Source organism: Drosophila erecta, unplaced genomic scaffold, assembly GCF_003286155.1.
Source record: "Drosophila erecta strain 14021-0224.00,06,07 unplaced genomic scaffold, DereRS2 tig00000055-arrow-pilon, whole genome shotgun sequence".
Taxonomy (NCBI): domain Eukaryota; kingdom Metazoa; phylum Arthropoda; class Insecta; order Diptera; family Drosophilidae; genus Drosophila; species Drosophila erecta.
Window position 1 is genome coordinate 17584451 of NW_020825200.1, and position 17244 is coordinate 17601694.

General features: G+C 44.5%; 7 protein-coding genes across 11 annotated transcripts; 5 read left to right on the forward strand and 2 right to left on the reverse strand.

Annotated features, from left to right (window-relative positions):
* The first annotated feature begins 58 nt into the window (after positions 1–58).
* LOC6543537 (COP9 signalosome complex subunit 8) lies at positions 59–1558 on the forward strand. Of its 4 annotated transcripts, XM_026979611.1 has the most exons (6): positions 59–217; positions 274–338; positions 388–563; positions 622–878; positions 981–1002; positions 1207–1558. In XM_026979611.1, exons 1-4 carry the CDS (start codon positions 161–163, stop codon positions 870–872), a joined length of 549 nt encoding a protein of 182 aa, XP_026835412.1. In that variant the 5' UTR covers positions 59–160; the 3' UTR covers positions 873–878; positions 981–1002; positions 1207–1558. The 4 variants fall into 4 exon arrangements, with proteins under 4 accessions (XP_026835412.1, XP_026835413.1, XP_026835411.1 ...); XM_026979612.1 differs by lacking the exon at positions 981–1002; XM_026979610.1 differs by lacking the exon at positions 1207–1558 and having other exon boundaries at positions 981–1138.
* Positions 1300–5477, forward strand: LOC6543494 (serine/threonine-protein phosphatase PP2A 65 kDa regulatory subunit). Of its 2 annotated transcripts, none has more exons than XM_001970252.3 (7): positions 1300–1658; positions 2382–2535; positions 2602–3020; positions 3123–3197; positions 3259–4024; positions 4086–4358; positions 5079–5477. In XM_001970252.3, the coding sequence occupies exons 1-7, from the start codon at positions 1575–1577 to the stop codon at positions 5081–5083; spliced, it is 1776 nt and encodes a 591-aa protein (XP_001970288.1). In that variant the 5' UTR covers positions 1300–1574; the 3' UTR covers positions 5084–5477. The 2 variants fall into 2 exon arrangements, with proteins under 2 accessions (XP_001970288.1, XP_015014537.1); XM_015159051.2 differs by lacking the exon at positions 5079–5477 and adding an exon at positions 4595–4931.
* A 380-nt stretch (positions 5478–5857) lies between these two features.
* Positions 5858–9584, forward strand: LOC6543466 (inactive pancreatic lipase-related protein 1). Its single transcript, XM_001970253.3, has 6 exons — positions 5858–6031; positions 7740–7907; positions 7968–8034; positions 8157–8564; positions 8899–9273; positions 9338–9584. The coding sequence occupies exons 2-6, from the start codon at positions 7880–7882 to the stop codon at positions 9480–9482; spliced, it is 1023 nt and encodes a 340-aa protein (XP_001970289.1). The 5' UTR covers positions 5858–6031; positions 7740–7879; the 3' UTR covers positions 9483–9584.
* A 182-nt stretch (positions 9585–9766) lies between these two features.
* On the forward strand, positions 9767–10902 carry LOC6540909 (WD repeat-containing protein 82). The gene has a single exon (XM_001970254.3). The coding sequence runs from the start codon at positions 9887–9889 to the stop codon at positions 10838–10840; it is 954 nt and encodes a 317-aa protein (XP_001970290.1). The 5' UTR covers positions 9767–9886; the 3' UTR covers positions 10841–10902.
* LOC6541018 (mitochondrial ribosome-associated GTPase 2) lies at positions 10865–12333 on the reverse strand. The gene is made up of 3 exons (XM_001970255.3): positions 12326–12333; positions 11990–12173; positions 10865–11923 (listed from the first exon to the last, which is right to left on the reverse strand). Exons 2-3 carry the CDS (start codon positions 12131–12133, stop codon positions 10922–10924), a joined length of 1146 nt encoding a protein of 381 aa, XP_001970291.1. The 5' UTR covers positions 12134–12173; positions 12326–12333; the 3' UTR covers positions 10865–10921.
* Positions 12334–12344: 11 nt separating this feature from the next.
* Positions 12345–13561, forward strand: LOC6540945 (haloacid dehalogenase-like hydrolase domain-containing protein 2). The gene is made up of 4 exons (XM_001970256.3): positions 12345–12521; positions 12581–12877; positions 12932–13148; positions 13198–13561. Exons 1-4 carry the CDS (start codon positions 12376–12378, stop codon positions 13360–13362), a joined length of 825 nt encoding a protein of 274 aa, XP_001970292.2. The 5' UTR covers positions 12345–12375; the 3' UTR covers positions 13363–13561.
* A 63-nt stretch (positions 13562–13624) lies between these two features.
* On the reverse strand, positions 13625–17169 carry LOC6540842 (alanine--tRNA ligase, cytoplasmic). The gene is made up of 3 exons (XM_001970257.3): positions 17074–17169; positions 15831–16835; positions 13625–15682 (listed from the first exon to the last, which is right to left on the reverse strand). The coding sequence occupies exons 2-3, from the start codon at positions 16823–16825 to the stop codon at positions 13777–13779; spliced, it is 2901 nt and encodes a 966-aa protein (XP_001970293.1). The 5' UTR covers positions 16826–16835; positions 17074–17169; the 3' UTR covers positions 13625–13776.
* Between the last annotated feature and the right edge of the window lie 75 nt (positions 17170–17244).

Consider the following 17244-nt stretch of genomic DNA (forward strand, 5'->3'; position numbering starts at 1 on the left):
AAGTTTTGTTGCTAGGGTGTTATTAATTTAGCGATCGATATTTGTGTACTATCGTAAGCTAAACTCTACATAAATACAGGAGTGCTTTGGGAAGGTTTTATTTCTGACAGCACGCTAAACGGTCACACTATTGTTTTCGGACCAAGAATTTACCATTAAAATGCATTTAGATAAATATAGTGAACTAGTTGAGCGGCTTGAGAATGAGGAATTCGAAGTGAGTGATTGTTTAATATATTCACTGTATATAGAAACTTAAAACCCTTTTCACAGCAAGTCGAACTGGGAGCTGAAGTCTACCAGCAATTACTTGCTATTTATCTCTACCAAAACAAACTGTGAGTGATAAATTTAAAAAAAAATAGATATTTTAATCTTGTGCTAAAGGGCCGCTGCGAAGTTGCTGTGGATGCGAGTTCCGGCTAAACTAAAGGAGGACAAGGAACTGATGCAGCTGAACCTGCTCAATATCGCCCTTCAGAACAATAACTATGCGGATTTCTTCAGAAACATCAAATATGAGTGGTCCGAAAGAGTAAAGTCACCCGTGGAGGATCTTCTAAGTACAGCATACCTTCAATTTTACTAATCGCTTATAATTCTGATAATGTATCCACCTAGTTAAGCAACGCGAGGAGCTGTTTAAACTGATGGGCAGTGCCTATGTGTCCATTTACCAGAATAATCTATTGGAATTGTCACTAATGTCGGAGGACGAACTAAAACATGCCTGTGCGGCCTTAAATTGGACTGAGGAACTGGACGGCGACCGGGTGATCCTCAAGCCCAAGGTTCAGGAAGCCCCGCCAACTCGTGGAAACGATGACCAGTTGCTTAAGTTGACCGAGTTTGTAACCTTCCTCGAGAATTAAACCTCAGTAAATTTAAATACTTTTTATGAATAATGTGTGTAATTCATGTTTATAACTTTCTTTTTGTATAAACTTTTTTTTTGTATAACTTTCTTTTGTATTTTCCAGGAATCTTATGAACAAACAGCCGGTAATACGCTGAAAAAATGACATCGATTAATATTGTTAAATGTTCGATAAATTACCTAAATGGCGCTTTCCATCAATTAGCTTTTGGAAGCATACTAAAAATATTTTTCGAAAAAAAACTTAAAATTTCCCAAGTAGTTTTTGAAGATATATTAACTTGTTCTTGGAAATCTTTAAAAGGGAAAATTCGAATATTCTTTTTCAGTTAAAAAGAATATATGGCAAAAAGACTATCGATGCTACGACCCGCAAACACCGATAGTATCTAATAAGCATCGATGTGTGTTCCACCTCTACCGTTGTGTCACTAGAAGAAAAAAATATTAATTTGCACCAACGACATACGTTTTTCATTCGCAAGGAACAGCAATCAGAGGATAATTGTCTAGATTATTTGGAAATTTAAGGCGACGGAATAGAATACCTTGCAAAATTATTTTGTAACCTTGAAGAATAAGAGAATTGCGATTCGCCAGAGGCCCAAATCGAAACCTCGTCGATTGCCTGCAGAATAGAAAAACCGATTTTCAGTGCGTTTGTGTTTGTGTGTGGGCAGCAGCAACAGCGGAAAAAATGGCAGCGAGCGACAAATCGGTCGACGATTCACTATATCCCATTGCGGTTCTAATCGATGAACTAAAGAACGAGGATGTCCAGGTTTGTCATGTTTTAAAACCCCAAATCCAATTGTGTCTCAAGAAGAATCTGCAGAAATATTCTAGGGCTTAAAATTTTGGGGTAGCGTGCCCAACTCCCTGCTTCATGTGCAATTGTATTTGTGCAAAAATGCGTCACTGTGTGTGTGTGTGTGCATAGGCATTTGTGTTGGTGCGAGTGTGTGCATCGAAATTATACCGAATTTCGATATACACAAGATTAACGCTTTGCGAAATAACATAGAGAAAATTAGTTGCAATTATCGGTAAACGTATTTGTCCCCTCTTTATTTGTGGATTTTGTTATCCTTCATATATGTATGTATGTGTACATATAAGTTTATACGCATTACCTATTTGCGAAAACAATTTACAACTGCGTGTTTTAAAAATAGCACATCTTCAATCAATAGTAATACCATTACTGATGTTAAAATGAGATAGTTACCTCGAATAATCTAATCGTAATTATAATTTCTTAAAGATGTCCTAAATATATATATTTACTACGATATTTTTTTAAATTTATATTACATATATTACATGTATTATATCGCTTTATTAAAAATGTGAAGTGTTGGTAAACTACGCCCTTTATTTAAATAAAACCGACATCAGCCAAATTAAAAATAACCTAAAAATTGTAGAATTAGTTACCCATTTGTCCTACAATTGATCACCGTGTTTAATAAGCTTCTTCAATGACCTTCCTCTCCCGAAACAGCTTCGATTGAACTCCATCAAGAAGTTGTCCACCATTGCCCTCGCTTTGGGCGAGGAACGCACACGGTCCGAGTTGATTCCCTTCCTCACCGAGACCATATACGATGAGGACGAGGTACTGCTGGCCCTGGCCGACCAACTGGGCAACTTTACAAGTGAGCAAAAGAATTGTACATCCTTCTACGAAATATTTCCAACCATTTTCCGCCTTTACTTTCCAGGTCTCGTTGGTGGACCAGAGTTTGCCATGTACTTGATTCCACCCCTCGAGAGTTTGGCCACCGTAGAGGAAACCGTGGTGCGAGACAAGGCTGTAGAATCTCTGCGCACCGTGGCCGCTGAGCATAGCGCCCAGGATCTGGAGATCCATGTGGTGCCGACATTGCAGCGCCTTGTTTCCGGTGACTGGTTCACCTCCCGCACCTCTGCCTGCGGCCTCTTCTCGGTCTGCTATCCACGCGTCACGCAGCCAGTGAAGGCCGAGCTCCGCGCTAACTTCCGAAAGCTCTGCCAGGATGAGACACCCATGGTGCGCCGAGCAGCAGCCAACAAGCTGGGCGAGTTTGCCAAGGTCGTTGAAACCGAGTATCTGAAATCCGACTTGATTCCTAACTTCGTCCAACTGGCACAGGATGATCAGGTATGCAGATACATTTCCAAGGAAATAGATTAAAATAAAAATGTACAATTGGGAAATATGTATTTATATTAAACAAAATATTAATCCCAACCTATTTTTCAGGACTCTGTTCGTCTGCTGGCTGTAGAGGCTTGCGTCAGCATTGCCCAGCTGCTGCCACAGGATGATGTAGAGCACGTATGTTAATCAGTACTGTAATCATGAATACCGTGGCTTACACAAAATATTTCTTTCTTAGCTGGTTCTCCCCACGCTGCGCCAGTGCGCCAGCGACTCTTCTTGGAGGGTGCGTTATATGGTGGCAGAGAAGTTTGTTGATCTGCAAAAGGCCGTGGGTCCGGAGATTACTCGGGTGGACTTGGTGCCTGCCTTCCAGTACTTGCTCAAGGACGCCGAGGCTGAGGTTCGCGCTGCAGTGGCCACTAAAGTGAAGGACTTCTGCGCCAATCTGGATAAGGTCAACCAGGTGCAAATCATCCTTAGTTCCATTCTACCCTATGTGCGCGATCTTGTCTCGGACCCCAACCCTCATGTGAAGTCCGCCCTGGCCTCAGTGATCATGGGCTTGAGTCCCATGCTGGGCGCCTATCAGACTGTGGAGCAATTGCTGCCCTTGTTTCTCATTCAACTTAAGGATGAGTGCCCAGAAGTGCGCCTTAACATCATCTCAAACCTGGATTGCGTTAACGACGTCATCGGCATCCAGCAATTGTCACAGTCGCTTCTGCCTGCCATCGTCGAGCTGGCTGAGGATTCCAAGTGGCGTGTGCGTCTAGCCATCATCGAGTACATGCCCGCTCTGGCCGGTCAGTTGGGTCAGGAATTCTTCGACCAAAAACTGCGCGGTCTCTGCATGGGATGGCTTAACGATCACGTGTACGCTATTCGTGAGGCAGCCACCCTCAACATGAAGAAGCTCGTCGAGCAGTTCGGGGCTCCCTGGGCAGAACAGGCCATAATTCCAATGATCCTGGTTATGTCGCGCAATAAGAACTATTTACACAGTAAGATATCCTAATGAAATTGAAATGATCAATATATGATGATGGTTTTTATAATTTTTAGGAATGACTTGCTTGTTCTGCCTGAATGTTTTGGCAGAGGTCTGCGGCACAGATATCACCACCAAGTTGCTGCTGCCCACAGTTCTCCTGCTTGCCGCTGATCCCGTTGCCAATGTTCGTTTCAACGTGGCAAAGACCCTGCAGAAGATCTCGCCCTTCCTGGAAGCCAGTGTCATTGATGCCCAAGTAAAGCCCACACTCGACAAACTGAACGCAGACACAGATGTGGACGTCAAGCATTTTGCTGCACAGGCCATTGCCGGCATAGCTGCAGGTAAGCATTAATCAGTCTAATACAAGTTAGGGGCTTGACAGGGATCGGAAGAACACAGCATTAATAAGGGCATACTCTCTAAGTTATTGAATAATATATCGAATTTTTGAAACGACAGTATGCATTAACACACGTTTGAAGAAAAGTTGGGAGTCTGAGAGTTACACAAATGCATTACATTTGAATAAATGTCAGATAGCGCAAAGGCATTAATTTTAATTGCAATCCTGTCGTAGAAATGGAACTGAATGTGTTTAGAACGGCAATACCGCCATGCATGGGTGCGAAAATTGAGGCGGCAATGGACTCCAAGCTGATCGTAGAACCGCCCCGGCAGCTGGAGGCAGCTGACAATGACATTTTGCAGGAGATGAATGGCAAGGCTGAGGAGCCGCCCAAGCTTGACTCGGAATGTTAGAGGATGAGTAGCCAACCACAAGACGTGTGACGTGCCTCCCGCTGTCTCCAGCCAGTTCCACAGCCAATTTGTTTAATCCTCCCCGTCTTAACCGTATTCACATATGATTGTTTGTTTGTTCAAGATAACAAAGCTAGATGTCAGATCTGATTTAAGTGCGAGTGCAATGGATCAAGTTATAACCGATACTAATGTAGTACCATATTTTTGTCTCTTTCCCGGTATCATCACCACCGCGTGGTTATCTCTCCATCCCACTCTGTGTTCGTCTGCAATAATGTATTTTGTATATTTGTTTACAGCGTAATCAACCTTCTTGCATCTTTTTTTATTCTATTTTTAAAACTGTATGTATTTAACGCCGGCAACAAACATAATATGTAGCAACAACACTTAAGAACGGAAAATTGTAGTGGATCCCGAAAGGTGTTAAACGCTGCAGCCGATGCTGGATAAGGGATGGATGAAGCCAAGAGTCAGAGGAAATAGAAATCGGAGAAGCGCCGCATGGAGCGCAAGGCGGCCAGCATGGGAGGAGACCCACTAAACGCGACACACAACTAAACATTACTTCTTACATACTTATATTATATATAAATTACCATAGGCATAAAGATCATTATTAAAACATTTGTAGAGTTTGGAACATTTGATCGCATCTGAATGCAAAAATAAAATTGTAGTGAAACAATATCACAAGATTTATTGGAAAGCTTAATGTGCATGAAATATAACTAGGAAGTTGAAGTTGAATTGGTTATTTGTCGATTGTAGGGAAGGTACATTTCTGATAGCTTATACAAATTGATAGATTTGATTCCAAATTAAATTCTTAGAAATACTGGCGATCTTCGTTTAAATAGAAACTGTTGATAGTTTGCTTTTATATTATAACAAGCATATGTAATTATTAGGACCTTACAATCATTAATTTTATTCGATTGAATTTTTCTTTCGCTATTACGAATACACAGATGTTCTTACCGTATACAAATACTGTCAAATTTTCAAAACTTAAAATCACTTAAAAACGATTTGGACTGCAAGTTGCTGATATCGATAGGCCCCAAACAGACACCTGGCGATAGTTGGGGCTTCTTTTTGTTTGGATTGGTCGACGGTGCTGGTGGCGAGCAGTTTCGAGCGAGAGATCAGTTTGACTTTTGCGACGGGGCAATACGTTTGTTTGTTTCGTCGACACGCTGCGCGCTGGCAAATGTTTGCCTAACTCTCGATTCCGATTGCGACTGGACTCGTAAGTGCCATTGAATTATTCGTCTGCCGCTCGAGCGCCATCGAATCAGAAACTGCGTGGAATGTGGAGTCAATAGGGGAATCAGATGCAAATTTGATTGGGCAAATGGGTGGAACCAATCAATTATGTGTGCAAATACAACAAACTTTGGTGTTTGTGTGCCCAAACACAGCCAAATACGGAACTTTATCAGCTTACCCACGGGTGTCGCAATCTCCGCGTCCGTTTACAGACCACTGACCTACGATCCACCTGCCCCCGTCAAAGCAACAAGTGTCCGGTCCGTAAGCGAATATTTATAGTGTATGGGGTATGCGTTTATTACTCACATATGCCAAAAACGCTGAGCTGTTATTACAATTAGTGCTGCATTAATTTGTCCGATTTCCCCAAGTGGCGCGTTTCGCTAAGCGTTATTTTTTACCTTCCGCCAAGCACTTGGCGCCGATCCGATCCCCTCGAGCTCAGTGATACCCCTCGTGCGACACCATTATCTCACGGCTAATTTTCCCCCGATAAGCCGGAATATAAATTGAAGTGCTCTTTATTTATGTCCGCAGTACAACGGCGAAATCGAGGCAAAAAAGGCCGGTACTTAAATTACTATTGCGTTGGGGAGGCAACGAGGGTCAGGGGTCTTCAATTTCAACATAGTATATCTATCTACAAACATTCCGACAGTCAAACTTCCCTCAGTTGGATATTTTGAGACTGAGGAAAATGTGTATAGGTTTTGATCTGTTTTGCTTATATGAAGGTAGTCTATAGAAATCGGCAACAAACACAATGTTAAAAAATATGTACCAAGCCAAACTTCAACTTCTGTTCCAATTTAGGGACATTGGACTGTAGCTTACAAATGTGTTTCAATGGCATTGCTGTAATTTAAAGTCTGCATATTTAACCACTGTAGTTTGTTCACTTAGACCCCGGGGTTAAGGTAATCTGTGGCAATAGACAGCGGGCCCTGTAGCTGGTCGAACTGACAAAAATTTCCCCTTTTTGATAGTGGTATTATTGAGATCAAAGTTACGTGGACCGCCAATAAAAAGAGTATTACTTCTTAATAGTTCAATTAGGTCACAACAAAATTGGCTTAAATAGCTAGTAAATGTATTAAAGAAACATAATTCTTAAATATGCATATTGTAAAAGTACATATATAGTATAGTATTGGTATAAATAAACCAATCATACTAATGGATCAATAATAGTTATGACGGTCTTTAAGTTTCTAATTTGCAACGAGAAAACTTTGTATTATTCAGCTTACTCTTGCTGGGGAAACCAATTATGTTGCAATTTGAAATCGTGAATGGGGCTTTGCAACTAGCTACCTGTACAAAAATTAGTAGACTAACTGGCGACAAGCCTTTTATGGCTTTCATTCAATCACAATTCAATTACTCCTCAAGTGCATAATAGGATTAGCGTTCGATTAAACTTGTACAGCCCGTAGAAGTGGATGAATAATGGGAGATTTAGAATTTTTGATGTGCCCGGAATCGGATATTCCACGGTAGGAGCACATGAATAATGCATGGATAGGCAATAGCTTGGACTACCACACGGACTTTGCTGCCCTTGGTGCCACTCGTGTGATTCACGATGCTCATGTCGCAAGGCTTTTTTGGCCGAATTCACCATTACTATCTTATCCGAAAAAGATTGAAATTTAATTAGAGTTATCAATTTCAATGGGGTTTAGGCCACGCCACAATAATCCGGCTAACCGAGTGCTCGGCCCAGTCTTTGCCAATCACCGCATGGGACCAGAGGATATCCGGACAACCCACTGGCCACGTAATCAATCACTTTATGGACTAATAGCCGACAGCCATCATAAACATGCACAAGGCCATTAAAAACAAATCCAGTAAGTAAGTGTATGTAAATGGAAAATTCCGCTAATACGATTTGGATAATTATTGCACAGGGCTCCTCTGCGGGCTCAAAAACTCCAAGGCGGATCTGACGACAGCTAAGTTTATATTATATTATGGGTAAGAACTATTAATATGATTAATTTATAATGCATGTTGTTAAACTAAAATCCGAATTTTTGTTAAACAATATATTCTAATATATTCAGAAATTCACCTATAGTATTATCTTGTATCCACAGGCCCACGGTGGCAGATAGCGATATCTATGACCTAACTGATTTCCAGAGTCTTTTGGAGGACGAGCATTTAGATTTAGCCAAGAACACTGTGCTCTATTTGCACGGCTACTTGGAAGATCCGGATGTGGAGAGCATTCACGTCATAGCCGAGGCCTATCTGGAGCGCAAAGATACCAACCTTATCGTCCTGGATTGGGGTGAACTGGCCGATGGCAACTACATGTTCGATGCCTTCCCGAACCTCAAGCAGTTGGGCCCAGAATTGGCCAAGGTTCTGCTCAAAATGTTTGACCATGGCCTGGACATTGAGAAGTTCCACATTGTCGGTCACTCGATGGGCGGCCAGCTGGCAGGAGTCCTCGGGCGAGAGATTTCTAAACGCACCAAGGGTGTCAGAAAGCTGAAAAGGTGAGAGGAGCGGGGTATCAATTATCTGCACAAAATGTTATTATATATGTAAACTATTTATTGACGTTTTAGTTTAAAATTATTTTGTCTTGCTTTAATCTTTGGTCACTGTCAATTTGACGACGTCATGATATTTGAAAATTCATTTAAGTGTCCAAAGTTCAATACCTTTGTATCGCAGAAAGGTTTATTTTAAGAAACATAAACCAGTTATTCATAATAGAGGTTTTTGTTTTCAATGTCTAATTCTTTTTCAAAGCTTTTTATAATATAAATTGTTAATTTTATATTTAATACTTTCCTTGACTCACTAATCTTAAATCTTGTTTTATAGAATTTCCGCTTTGGATCCCGCATTTCCGCTCTTCTATCCGGGCACGCACCTGTCTGCCAATGATGCGGAGTTCGTCGACGTGATACACACAGACGCCTGGCTGTACGGAGCACCGACGAGCACGGGCACGGCGGATTTCTGGCCCAATGGGGGATACAGTCTGCAACCTGGCTGTCCCAAGCGGAACTACAAGATGCTCAGCGACAACGATTTGTCCAGTCATCGGCGGAGCTGGTGGTTCTGGGCTGAGAGTGTGTCGGATCGGTATCCCATCGGATTCGACGCTGTGCCCGCCAAGAAATGGTCAGACTTCAAGCAGAACAAAATAGTGGAGAATTGCCCGCCCGTGGTGATGGGTCATCATTGTCCCACGACGTAAGTTCCGACTAATGTGCATAGCGCAGAATGTAGTTTCATCGTTTCTAATCGTAATTTTCAGAATTCATGGCGACTTTTACTTACAAACCAACGGACATACACCTTTTGCTCGAGGTAAGGAGGGCACTGTCTACGTCGACCCCAAGGATCTGCTGGGAAATACCCACAGTATCACCTGTGACTGCCCATCGGAGAAAACGAATTAAATAGACCATTTACAATTGCACTGTGTACATTATGAAATGTATTTAAATTAATGCCTTACACCGTTACGGGAAAAATATACTTAAATTTTGTTGTTGAATATATATCTTTTTATTATCGTATGGTATTTATACATAAATCTTGCAGTTTTAAAATCAGTTTTAATTACTTGATTTTTCACCATAGAGTTTCTGTATTTGTGTTACTTTTAATTACTAAACAGACATTTTCAAATAATTTAAATCTGATGCTGGTTCCGCTCTTGCATTCTGTGCGGAACCAGTCGCAGCTCGGAGGTTCGATATCGATAGGACATTCACTCATCGAGCCGTGAACCCATGCTACCGATAACACAGTCTTGAACAATTAAAAATATTGACAACAAAACGAAATTCGGCGGATAAAAATGAAGATAAAACTAATAGATTCGGTGGTACGCAGCTTCAAGGTGGCCAAGATCTTCCGGGAGAACACGGACAAGATCAACGCCATCGATTTTGCGCCCAACGGTGAGCATCTAATATCGTGCAGCGAGGACGACCAGATCGTGATCTACGACTGCGAGAAGGGGACGCAGTCGCGCACGGTGAACTCGAAGAAGTATGGAGTGGATTTAATCCACTTTACGCACGCCAACAACACGGCCATCCACAGCTCCACCAAGGTGGACGACACCATTCGCTATCTCAGCCTGCACGACAACAAATATCTGCGTTACTTTCCCGGCCACACCAAGAAGGTTATCTCGCTATGCATTTCTCCGGTGGAGGACACTTTTCTCTCCGGCTCCTTAGACAAGACGCTGCGTCTGTGGGACCTGCGTTCGCCCAACTGCCAGGGACTGATGCATCTCTCTGGACGCCCCATTGCCGCCTACGATCCCGAGGGCTTGATCTTCGCCGCCGGCGTTAACTCAGAAAGCATTAAATTGTACGATCTGCGCTCATTTGACAAAGGTCCTTTCGTCACATTTAAACTCAATCAAGAGAAGGAATGTGACTGGACTGGCCTTAAGTTCTCCCGTGACGGCAAAACCATCCTGATCAGCACAAATGGATCGGTCATCCGTCTGGTAGATGCCTTCCACGGCACTCCGCTGCAAACTTTCACGGGCTATCCAAACAACAAGGGCATTGCTATCGAGGCGAGCTTTAGCCCAGACTCGCAGTTTATCTTCTCAGGCAGCACCGATGGACGTGTGCACATCTGGAACGCCGACACGGGGAACAAGGTGTCCGTGCTGAATGGGGACCATCCGGGACCGGTGCAGTGCGTTCAATTTAATCCGAAGTACATGATGCTGGCCTCCGCCTGCACCAACATGGCTTTTTGGCTGCCCACATCCGAGGAGGGCTTGTAGGCAATGATTCCCGCTTGCGTAGCTAATAAGATTAAAGTTTAATTTATAAATAATAAGCCAATTTAACTTAAACAGAGGCCTTTAACTGGATTCCTTGGGCTGGCCCTTGTAGCGGTCGTATCCTCTTCGTATGCTGTTCAAAAGTTGTCCAAGATTGTGACCCATTTTGGCACTAATGCCAAGCACGGGATTTTGCAGGCGACGCTGAAGTTCCTCAAAGTTGCTTTGGCTCTCTTCCACGTCCAGCTTATTGGCCACCACCAATTGCGGCCGACTCGCCAGACGTCCGCCAAACTGGCGCAGCTCGTGCATTAGCTGCTCATAGTGCGTCCACGGCTCTGGTGCACTGGCATCCAATACGAAAAGCAGCAGCGTGCAGCGCTCGGCGTGCTTAAGGAACTGTATGCCCAAGCCCTTATTGCGATGGGCATCGGGAACGAGTCCAGGAAGATCGGCAATGGTGAGCTGGACATGGTCATCGTATTGGACGGTTCCCAAATGAGGACGCAGCGTGGTGAAGGCGTAGGGAGCCACCTTTGGCTTTGCCCTTGTCAAGGCATTCAGCAGAGTGCTTTTTCCGGCATTGGGATAACCAATTAAACCCACATCCGCCATGCTCCGCAGTTCTAGAGTGTATGAAAGGTTTTCGCCCATAGGTCCGTACTCGCTAACTTTGGGACTTGTTTCCTTGTCGGTGGTAAAAAAGCGGTTGCCCTTGCCTCCGGCTCCGCCTCGAGCGGCCACAAACATAAGATCCGCTTGTCCCAGATCCCCGACAATTAGACCCTGGGCATTCCTGATTACCGTCCCGATTGGAACCTTAATCACAGAGTGCTTGGCGTTCTTGCCATGACAGTCCTTGGAGCTACCCGGCTCTCCTTCCTCCGCTTTCAAAACACTTCCCACGTGGTTAAAATTGCGCACATCGTTAGAAGCCTGGAACACCACGTGGCCGCCGTTGCCACCGTCTCCGCCATCTGGACCGGCCCTTTCATTGCACCATAGCTGCAGGAAGGACACGCACCCGTCGCCACCCTTTCCGCCGATGGCACGGATCTTCTTGGCATCGGAGAAGAATTGCGCCTAGAAAAGGGAACAGATAAATGTGTCATTAGTTATGTAAATTCCAATGCAAGCTGAAGATAATACCTCTTTTCGGGTGGACTTCGCCTTCTTTGGACGCAGCGCAGATGCCACCTGGCAGTAGTTGGCTATGAGACCAATTGGTTTTACATTTCTGGATATATCCAATGAAAACCGCGCGAGAAAAGAATTGCCGGTAAATAATAACATTGCAGAAGTCTTGTGAGCATGAACGTAGTCAGAAAAACATCTGTGTAAAAGGGGTCGAAATATAAAGTGAAATTTAGCGGAAACCTTTTATAATATTTTATATAATATATTTAGATATATTTTTAGAGAGGGTACAAATTGCTTAGATTTAAAAAAGTATTCAAATCCCTGTCTACGCCTGTGGTAAGTCACCTGCTGATACATACACATATGGAGAGGACTATCGAAAGCTATCGAACCAGATGGAAATTATGATTTTGTTCTCCAGAGGAGCGAGAAGCTTTCAGCAGTTAAGAAAGATGTCTATTAAAGGAGCACTCATTGATCTCAGTGGCACCTTGCATGTGGAAGATGAACCTACTCCGAATGCGGTTGAGGCGTTGAAAAGGTGCGATAGCAATAGTTGAAACCAAAGTATTCGTAATTACATTCATAATTGTCGTGAAGATTGCGTGATTCTGGGGTAATGGTCAAATTCGTAACAAATACCACGAAGGATTCAAAGGCCACTCTTCACGAACGGCTCTGCAGGATTGGCTTCCAAGTGGACCCTTCTGAGATCTACAGTTCCTTGAGCGCTGCGGTGTCATATGTGGAAAATGAGAAACTGAATCCGTACTATATTCTGTCTGAGGATGCACGTCAGGACTTTCCTCCGGAGGACACTAGACGTTATAAGGATTCGGTTGTAATCGGTCTGGCACCCAAGGCCTTTAACTATGACCAGCTAAACGAGGCTTTTAAGTGAGCATCGAAACAAGGATAATATTAACTTAATTAACGATTATCTTTTAAAAGCGTTTTGTTGGAGAACAAGAATCATAAACTGGTCGCTGTGCATCAGGGTAAGTACTACAAACGGGCCGATGGTCTAGCCTTGGGTCCAGGGTGCTTTGTCAAGGGTCTGGAGTTTGCTACAGGACGAACCGCCAAAGTGATTGGCAAGCCCAATCCTTATTTCTTCGAAGGAGCTCTGGCTGGTCGGGATCCTGCCTCCTGCGTTATGATTGGCGATGTAAGTAGAGTAAGGAATACATTTTGAAACTTACCAAATTGGTTCCCAGGATGCCAATGATGACATTGTGGGTGCCATGAGCGTGGGCATGCAGGGAATTCTGGTCAAGACTGGAAAATATTTGCCAGATGTTAAGCCATCGCCGCCACCAACAGCATTGCTGGAAAACTTTGCCGAGGCTGTTGATTGGATAATACAGAAAAACCTTTCTTAGGCTTTCTTAGTTTTTGAAATTATGTTTATCATGACTATAACATCATACATAGATACTCACAAGTTTTTTTATTTTAAATAGTGACTTGATATGACATTACTTATAAAGTTTAGATATAATTAAATGCTCAAAATAAGTTCAGTTTTGGTTATAAAGTTTGTATGTGGAAAACAATAAAGACCCATTTTTAAAGTGTGAACTATCCATACCATTCCATATCAGTTTTTAACGAATTACGGATACAGCAAAACACATTATTTAATTTAGGTGTATAAATGCTTTTATTTTATAAATAGCCGTAAAAATTCATTTGAAATGCTGTTTAAAACAGATCAACAGATTAAGGTTAAGCATAGTTGTGTATCAAAATTGTGAGTAATTGAAGGTCTTGCCGCTTCCGAATCCTTTATGGTCTTAAGACAGTTTGGATTGAGCGAATTTGCTGGCCAACTGGACAATTTCGTCCACCTTTTCGAAGTTTGTGCCCGATGCCTGGGCGGATTCCGGCTTGCCACCTCCCTTGCCACCCAGCGTAGCGGATACATGCTGCACCCACTCGTTGGCCTTCAGGCCCTTTTCCACGGCACTTTTCGGCACCGAGCTTAGACAGAATATCTTCTTGGAGTCCGCATCCACTGACAAAAACATGGCGGCAGCGTCGGGCAGCTGGCTGCGCACTTGCTTCAGTGCAGCATCCAGTGCCTTGGTGTTATTGAAGGCTTCCAGCTGCTCAACCAACACGGTGGCATTGGGATTGGCCTCGCACAAAGCCTTGGCGCGCTCCACAACAGTGACTGAGACGGCGGCACGCAGGGCACGTTCCTTGTCGTCCAGAGTTTTCTTCAAACCCTTCAGGAGGTTACGCATCTCGTCCTTTTTTACGTAGGGAATGGTGGCATGGGAGATCTGTTCAGTCAGCTCAACAATCTCTTTAACATGCGACTTGGAGTCTTTACCAGACTTATCGGTATCGATGGTGGCCTTAAGCCGAACGATTTCTTGTTCAAAGGCTTCAGATTTCTTCAGCGCTTTTAAAGCCTCGGGTCCTGTAAGAGCCACAATGCGTCGGATACCCTTGGCGATGGCTTCTTCGCTGCTGATAACAAAATCCATGATATGACCCGAGCGCCTCAGATGGGTGCCCCCGCAAAACTCGACGGAGGTTTGTTCTCCGGCTTCAGAATCGGGATTCTGTTCCAGGTCATCTACGGACACTCCGAAAGAGATTACCCTAACGGGATCTGGGTAAACTTCGTCAAAGACAGATCGCAGGCCTCGGATTTTCTTGGCCAGGGCCAGTTTCGACTCCTTTGCGTAGATCGGCACATTCTTGTAGACCATCTCCTTAGTCAGCTGTTCCGTCTTGGCCACTTGCTCTATGGTCATTGCTGCCTTGCTGTTGAAGTCGAAGCGGAGCTTTTCTGGCACTACCAGAGAACCTTTCTGATCGGTGTCCTTACCCAATACTTGCAGCAAGCAATGGTTGAGGGCATGGGTGGCTGAGTGGTTTTTCATGGTCAGCCAGCGACGCTCCACGTCGATGTGCAGTTCCAACTCATCACCTACCTTCAGTGTGCCCTCTACAATGCCGATGTGAAGAATGTAGCCTCCGCGGTTGTAGACACGGTCCACAAGGAATTCGTTTGCCTCGTCGTTGACTTTAACCAGTGCACCTTGGTCGTAGATTTGACCACCGCTCTCTGCATAGAAGTTTGTCTTGTCCAGAACGATGCCCGCCTTCTGTCCGCTGGTGATCTCGTTTACAAACTGGTTTTCGAAACGCAGGGCAACAATCTTGCTATTGCACACGCCGTAGTTGTAGGCGGAGTCACGTTCATCGGACACAGCCTCGTACTTGTACTTGAAGGTGTCGTTGGTTGGTGGCACACCTTGCTCCTGCAACTGCGAAATGGCGTGCACATCCAGATTGATCTCCTCGATCTTGCTAGCACCTTTGCCCTGCGAAAGTACATATGAATTATGCTTAGCTGCCTCGTAGCCATCCATATCGATTTTCAAGGATTTCTCCTCCGCCATAAGCTGGGTAAGATCGACTGGGAAGCCGTAGGTGTCGTACAGCCGCCAAGCCACATCTCCGGGAATGGTAGTCTGGTTACCCAACTTTTCGATTGTGCGGTTCAGCAAATTGCGCCCGCGCGTCAAAGTCTTAAGAAACTGCAACTCTTCTTCGTTGATGATATCAATGATGTGCTGAGGATCCTTTTTCACCTCTGGGAAGGCATCACCAAGCAATTCAACCACTGTGTTCACCAGGGTGGCGAAGAAACCGGGTTTGGCATTTAACTTCTCTGTGGCATAGCTGTGGGAACATAATATAAAGATTATCAATTTTAGCATAGTGCAATTTCTAAACTGATTAAGAATAAAGATTGGGTAATGATACCATTATATACATAGCATTCAAATGACCTATTATGTGTGTATGGCGTAATTCTAAGTTATCTTACCGCACAGCGCGACGAAGGATGCGTCGCAGCACATAACCTCGGCCAGTGTTATCCGGAGTGCCGCCATCAGCCAAAGCAATGGTGATGGTGCGGGCGTGATCGGCAAGCACACGGTAGGCCATGTCAATGCCGTCCACATCGTCGGGACCCACGCGACCCTGGTAAGCTGGGGCACCAGTGCCCGCCTGGATAGCATCGAAGAGTGGCACAAACAGATCGGTATCGTAGTTGGATCGCTTATTCTGAATGACGGACACCAGCCGCTCAAAACCCATGCCGCAATCGATATGCTTCTTGGGCAGTTGCTTCAAGCTGCCATCGGACTCTCGGTTGTACTGGATGAACACGAGATTCCAGATCTCCAGGACATCGGGATCGTCCATGTTGACCAGTTCCGGGACGCTGCGTCCACCGATCCGGTCAAAGTGTAATTCGGAGCATGGGCCGCAGGGCCCAGTCTCGCCCATCTCCCAGAAGTTGTCCTTCATGCTGCCGGGAAGGATGTGCTCCGGCTTCAGGCCCAAGTCCAGCCACATTTGCTTGCACTCCAGATCGGGCTCCAGGCCGCTGGCCTCGTCACCACCAAAATAAGTCACATACAGACGGTCCTTAGGCAGGGCGAGCCGCTTCGTGAGGAACTCCCAGGCCCAGGAGCAGATCTCCTTCTTAAAATAGTCGCCGAAAGACCAATTTCCCAGCATTTCGAAGAAGGTGTGGTGATAGACATCCTTGCCGACATCGTCCAGATCATTGTGCTTGCCGCCGGCACGAATGCACTTCTGCGTGTTGGCCACGCGTACCCACTTTGACATCTCGCTGTTTGGATCGGCGGTGCCCAGAAAAATGGGCTTGAACTGATTCATGCCGGCGTTGGCGAACAACAGCGTGGGGTCGTCCAGCGGAATAGTGCTGGAGGAATGAACATAGATGTGCTTCTGCTCCTTAAAGAAGTCCAGATAGGCGTTGCGCACCTCCTTCGCGGTGAGTAACTTCATTTTGCTGGTTCTGCAACGGACAAATAGTGAGTGCACTTAGCATAAAACGTTGCCACGCGACAATTGGGGCTCCCTAACCCCTCAAAACGGCCAAAAATCGGAGCAGTGAAAGTGCACTCTTCACACTACGTGACATAGTTACACAATTCGGGAGCAAATCGAATCAGAAAAACGTTTTCTTGATCATTTTTTGTATACATTAATAGCCCGGACTTGCACTTAACCAAAACAAGTTATGTATTACTCACGTTTTGAACAGTAAATGCAAATGCAAACAATTTCGTCAGCCGACTGCAGCAACGTGTGAGGCTGGCACCTATACGATAGACAATGCGGCAAACTACAATGTGAGATATCGATAAATTTAGGGATGGCAAAATTAGGCTAAATAACAGCTTTTTTGTGTTTGATATTTAATA

Bases quoted from the DNA above. Each gene is read 5' to 3' on its own strand.
- LOC6543537 (XM_026979611.1), top strand. From the start codon at position 161: ATGCATTTAGATAAATATAGTGAACTAGTTGAGCGGCTTGAGAATGAG. The intron at 218-273 runs GTGAGTGATTGT...CCCTTTTCACAG, and splicing joins TTGAGAATGAGGAATTCGAA to CAAGTCGAACTGGGAGCTGA. The intron at 564-621 runs GTACAGCATACC...GTATCCACCTAG, and splicing joins ACCCGTGGAGGATCTTCTAA to TTAAGCAACGCGAGGAGCTG.
- LOC6543494 (XM_015159051.2), top strand. From the start codon at position 1,575: ATGGCAGCGAGCGACAAATCGGTCGACGATTCACTATATCCCATTGCG. The intron at 2,536-2,601 runs GTGAGCAAAAGA...TTTACTTTCCAG, and splicing joins CCAACTGGGCAACTTTACAA to GTCTCGTTGGTGGACCAGAG. The intron at 4,359-4,594 runs GTAAGCATTAAT...ATCCTGTCGTAG, and splicing joins CATTGCCGGCATAGCTGCAG to AAATGGAACTGAATGTGTTT.
- LOC6543466 (XM_001970253.3), top strand. From the start codon at position 7,880: ATGCACAAGGCCATTAAAAACAAATCCA. The intron at 8,565-8,898 runs GTGAGAGGAGCG...CTTGTTTTATAG, and splicing joins GGTGTCAGAAAGCTGAAAAG to AATTTCCGCTTTGGATCCCG. The intron at 9,274-9,337 runs GTAAGTTCCGAC...CGTAATTTTCAG, and splicing joins GGTCATCATTGTCCCACGAC to AATTCATGGCGACTTTTACT.
- LOC6540909 (XM_001970254.3), top strand. From the start codon at position 9,887: ATGAAGATAAAACTAATAGATTCGGTGGTACGCAGCTTCAAGGTGGCC.
- LOC6541018 (XM_001970255.3), bottom strand. From the start codon at position 12,133: ATGTTATTATTTACCGGCAATTCTTTTCTCGCGCGGTTTTCATTGGAT. The intron at 11,924-11,989 runs GTATTATCTTCA...TCCCTTTTCTAG, and splicing joins CGAAGTCCACCCGAAAAGAG to GCGCAATTCTTCTCCGATGC.
- LOC6540945 (XM_001970256.3), top strand. From the start codon at position 12,376: ATGGAAATTATGATTTTGTTCTCCAGAGGAGCGAGAAGCTTTCAGCAG. The intron at 12,522-12,580 runs GTGCGATAGCAA...ATTGTCGTGAAG, and splicing joins GCGGTTGAGGCGTTGAAAAG to ATTGCGTGATTCTGGGGTAA. The intron at 12,878-12,931 runs GTGAGCATCGAA...ATCTTTTAAAAG, and splicing joins CAGCTAAACGAGGCTTTTAA to CGTTTTGTTGGAGAACAAGA.
- LOC6540842 (XM_001970257.3), bottom strand. From the start codon at position 16,825: ATGAAGTTACTCACCGCGAAGGAGGTGCGCAACGCCTATCTGGACTTC. The intron at 15,683-15,830 runs GTAAGATAACTT...ATGTTCCCACAG, and splicing joins ATCCTTCGTCGCGCTGTGCG to CTATGCCACAGAGAAGTTAA.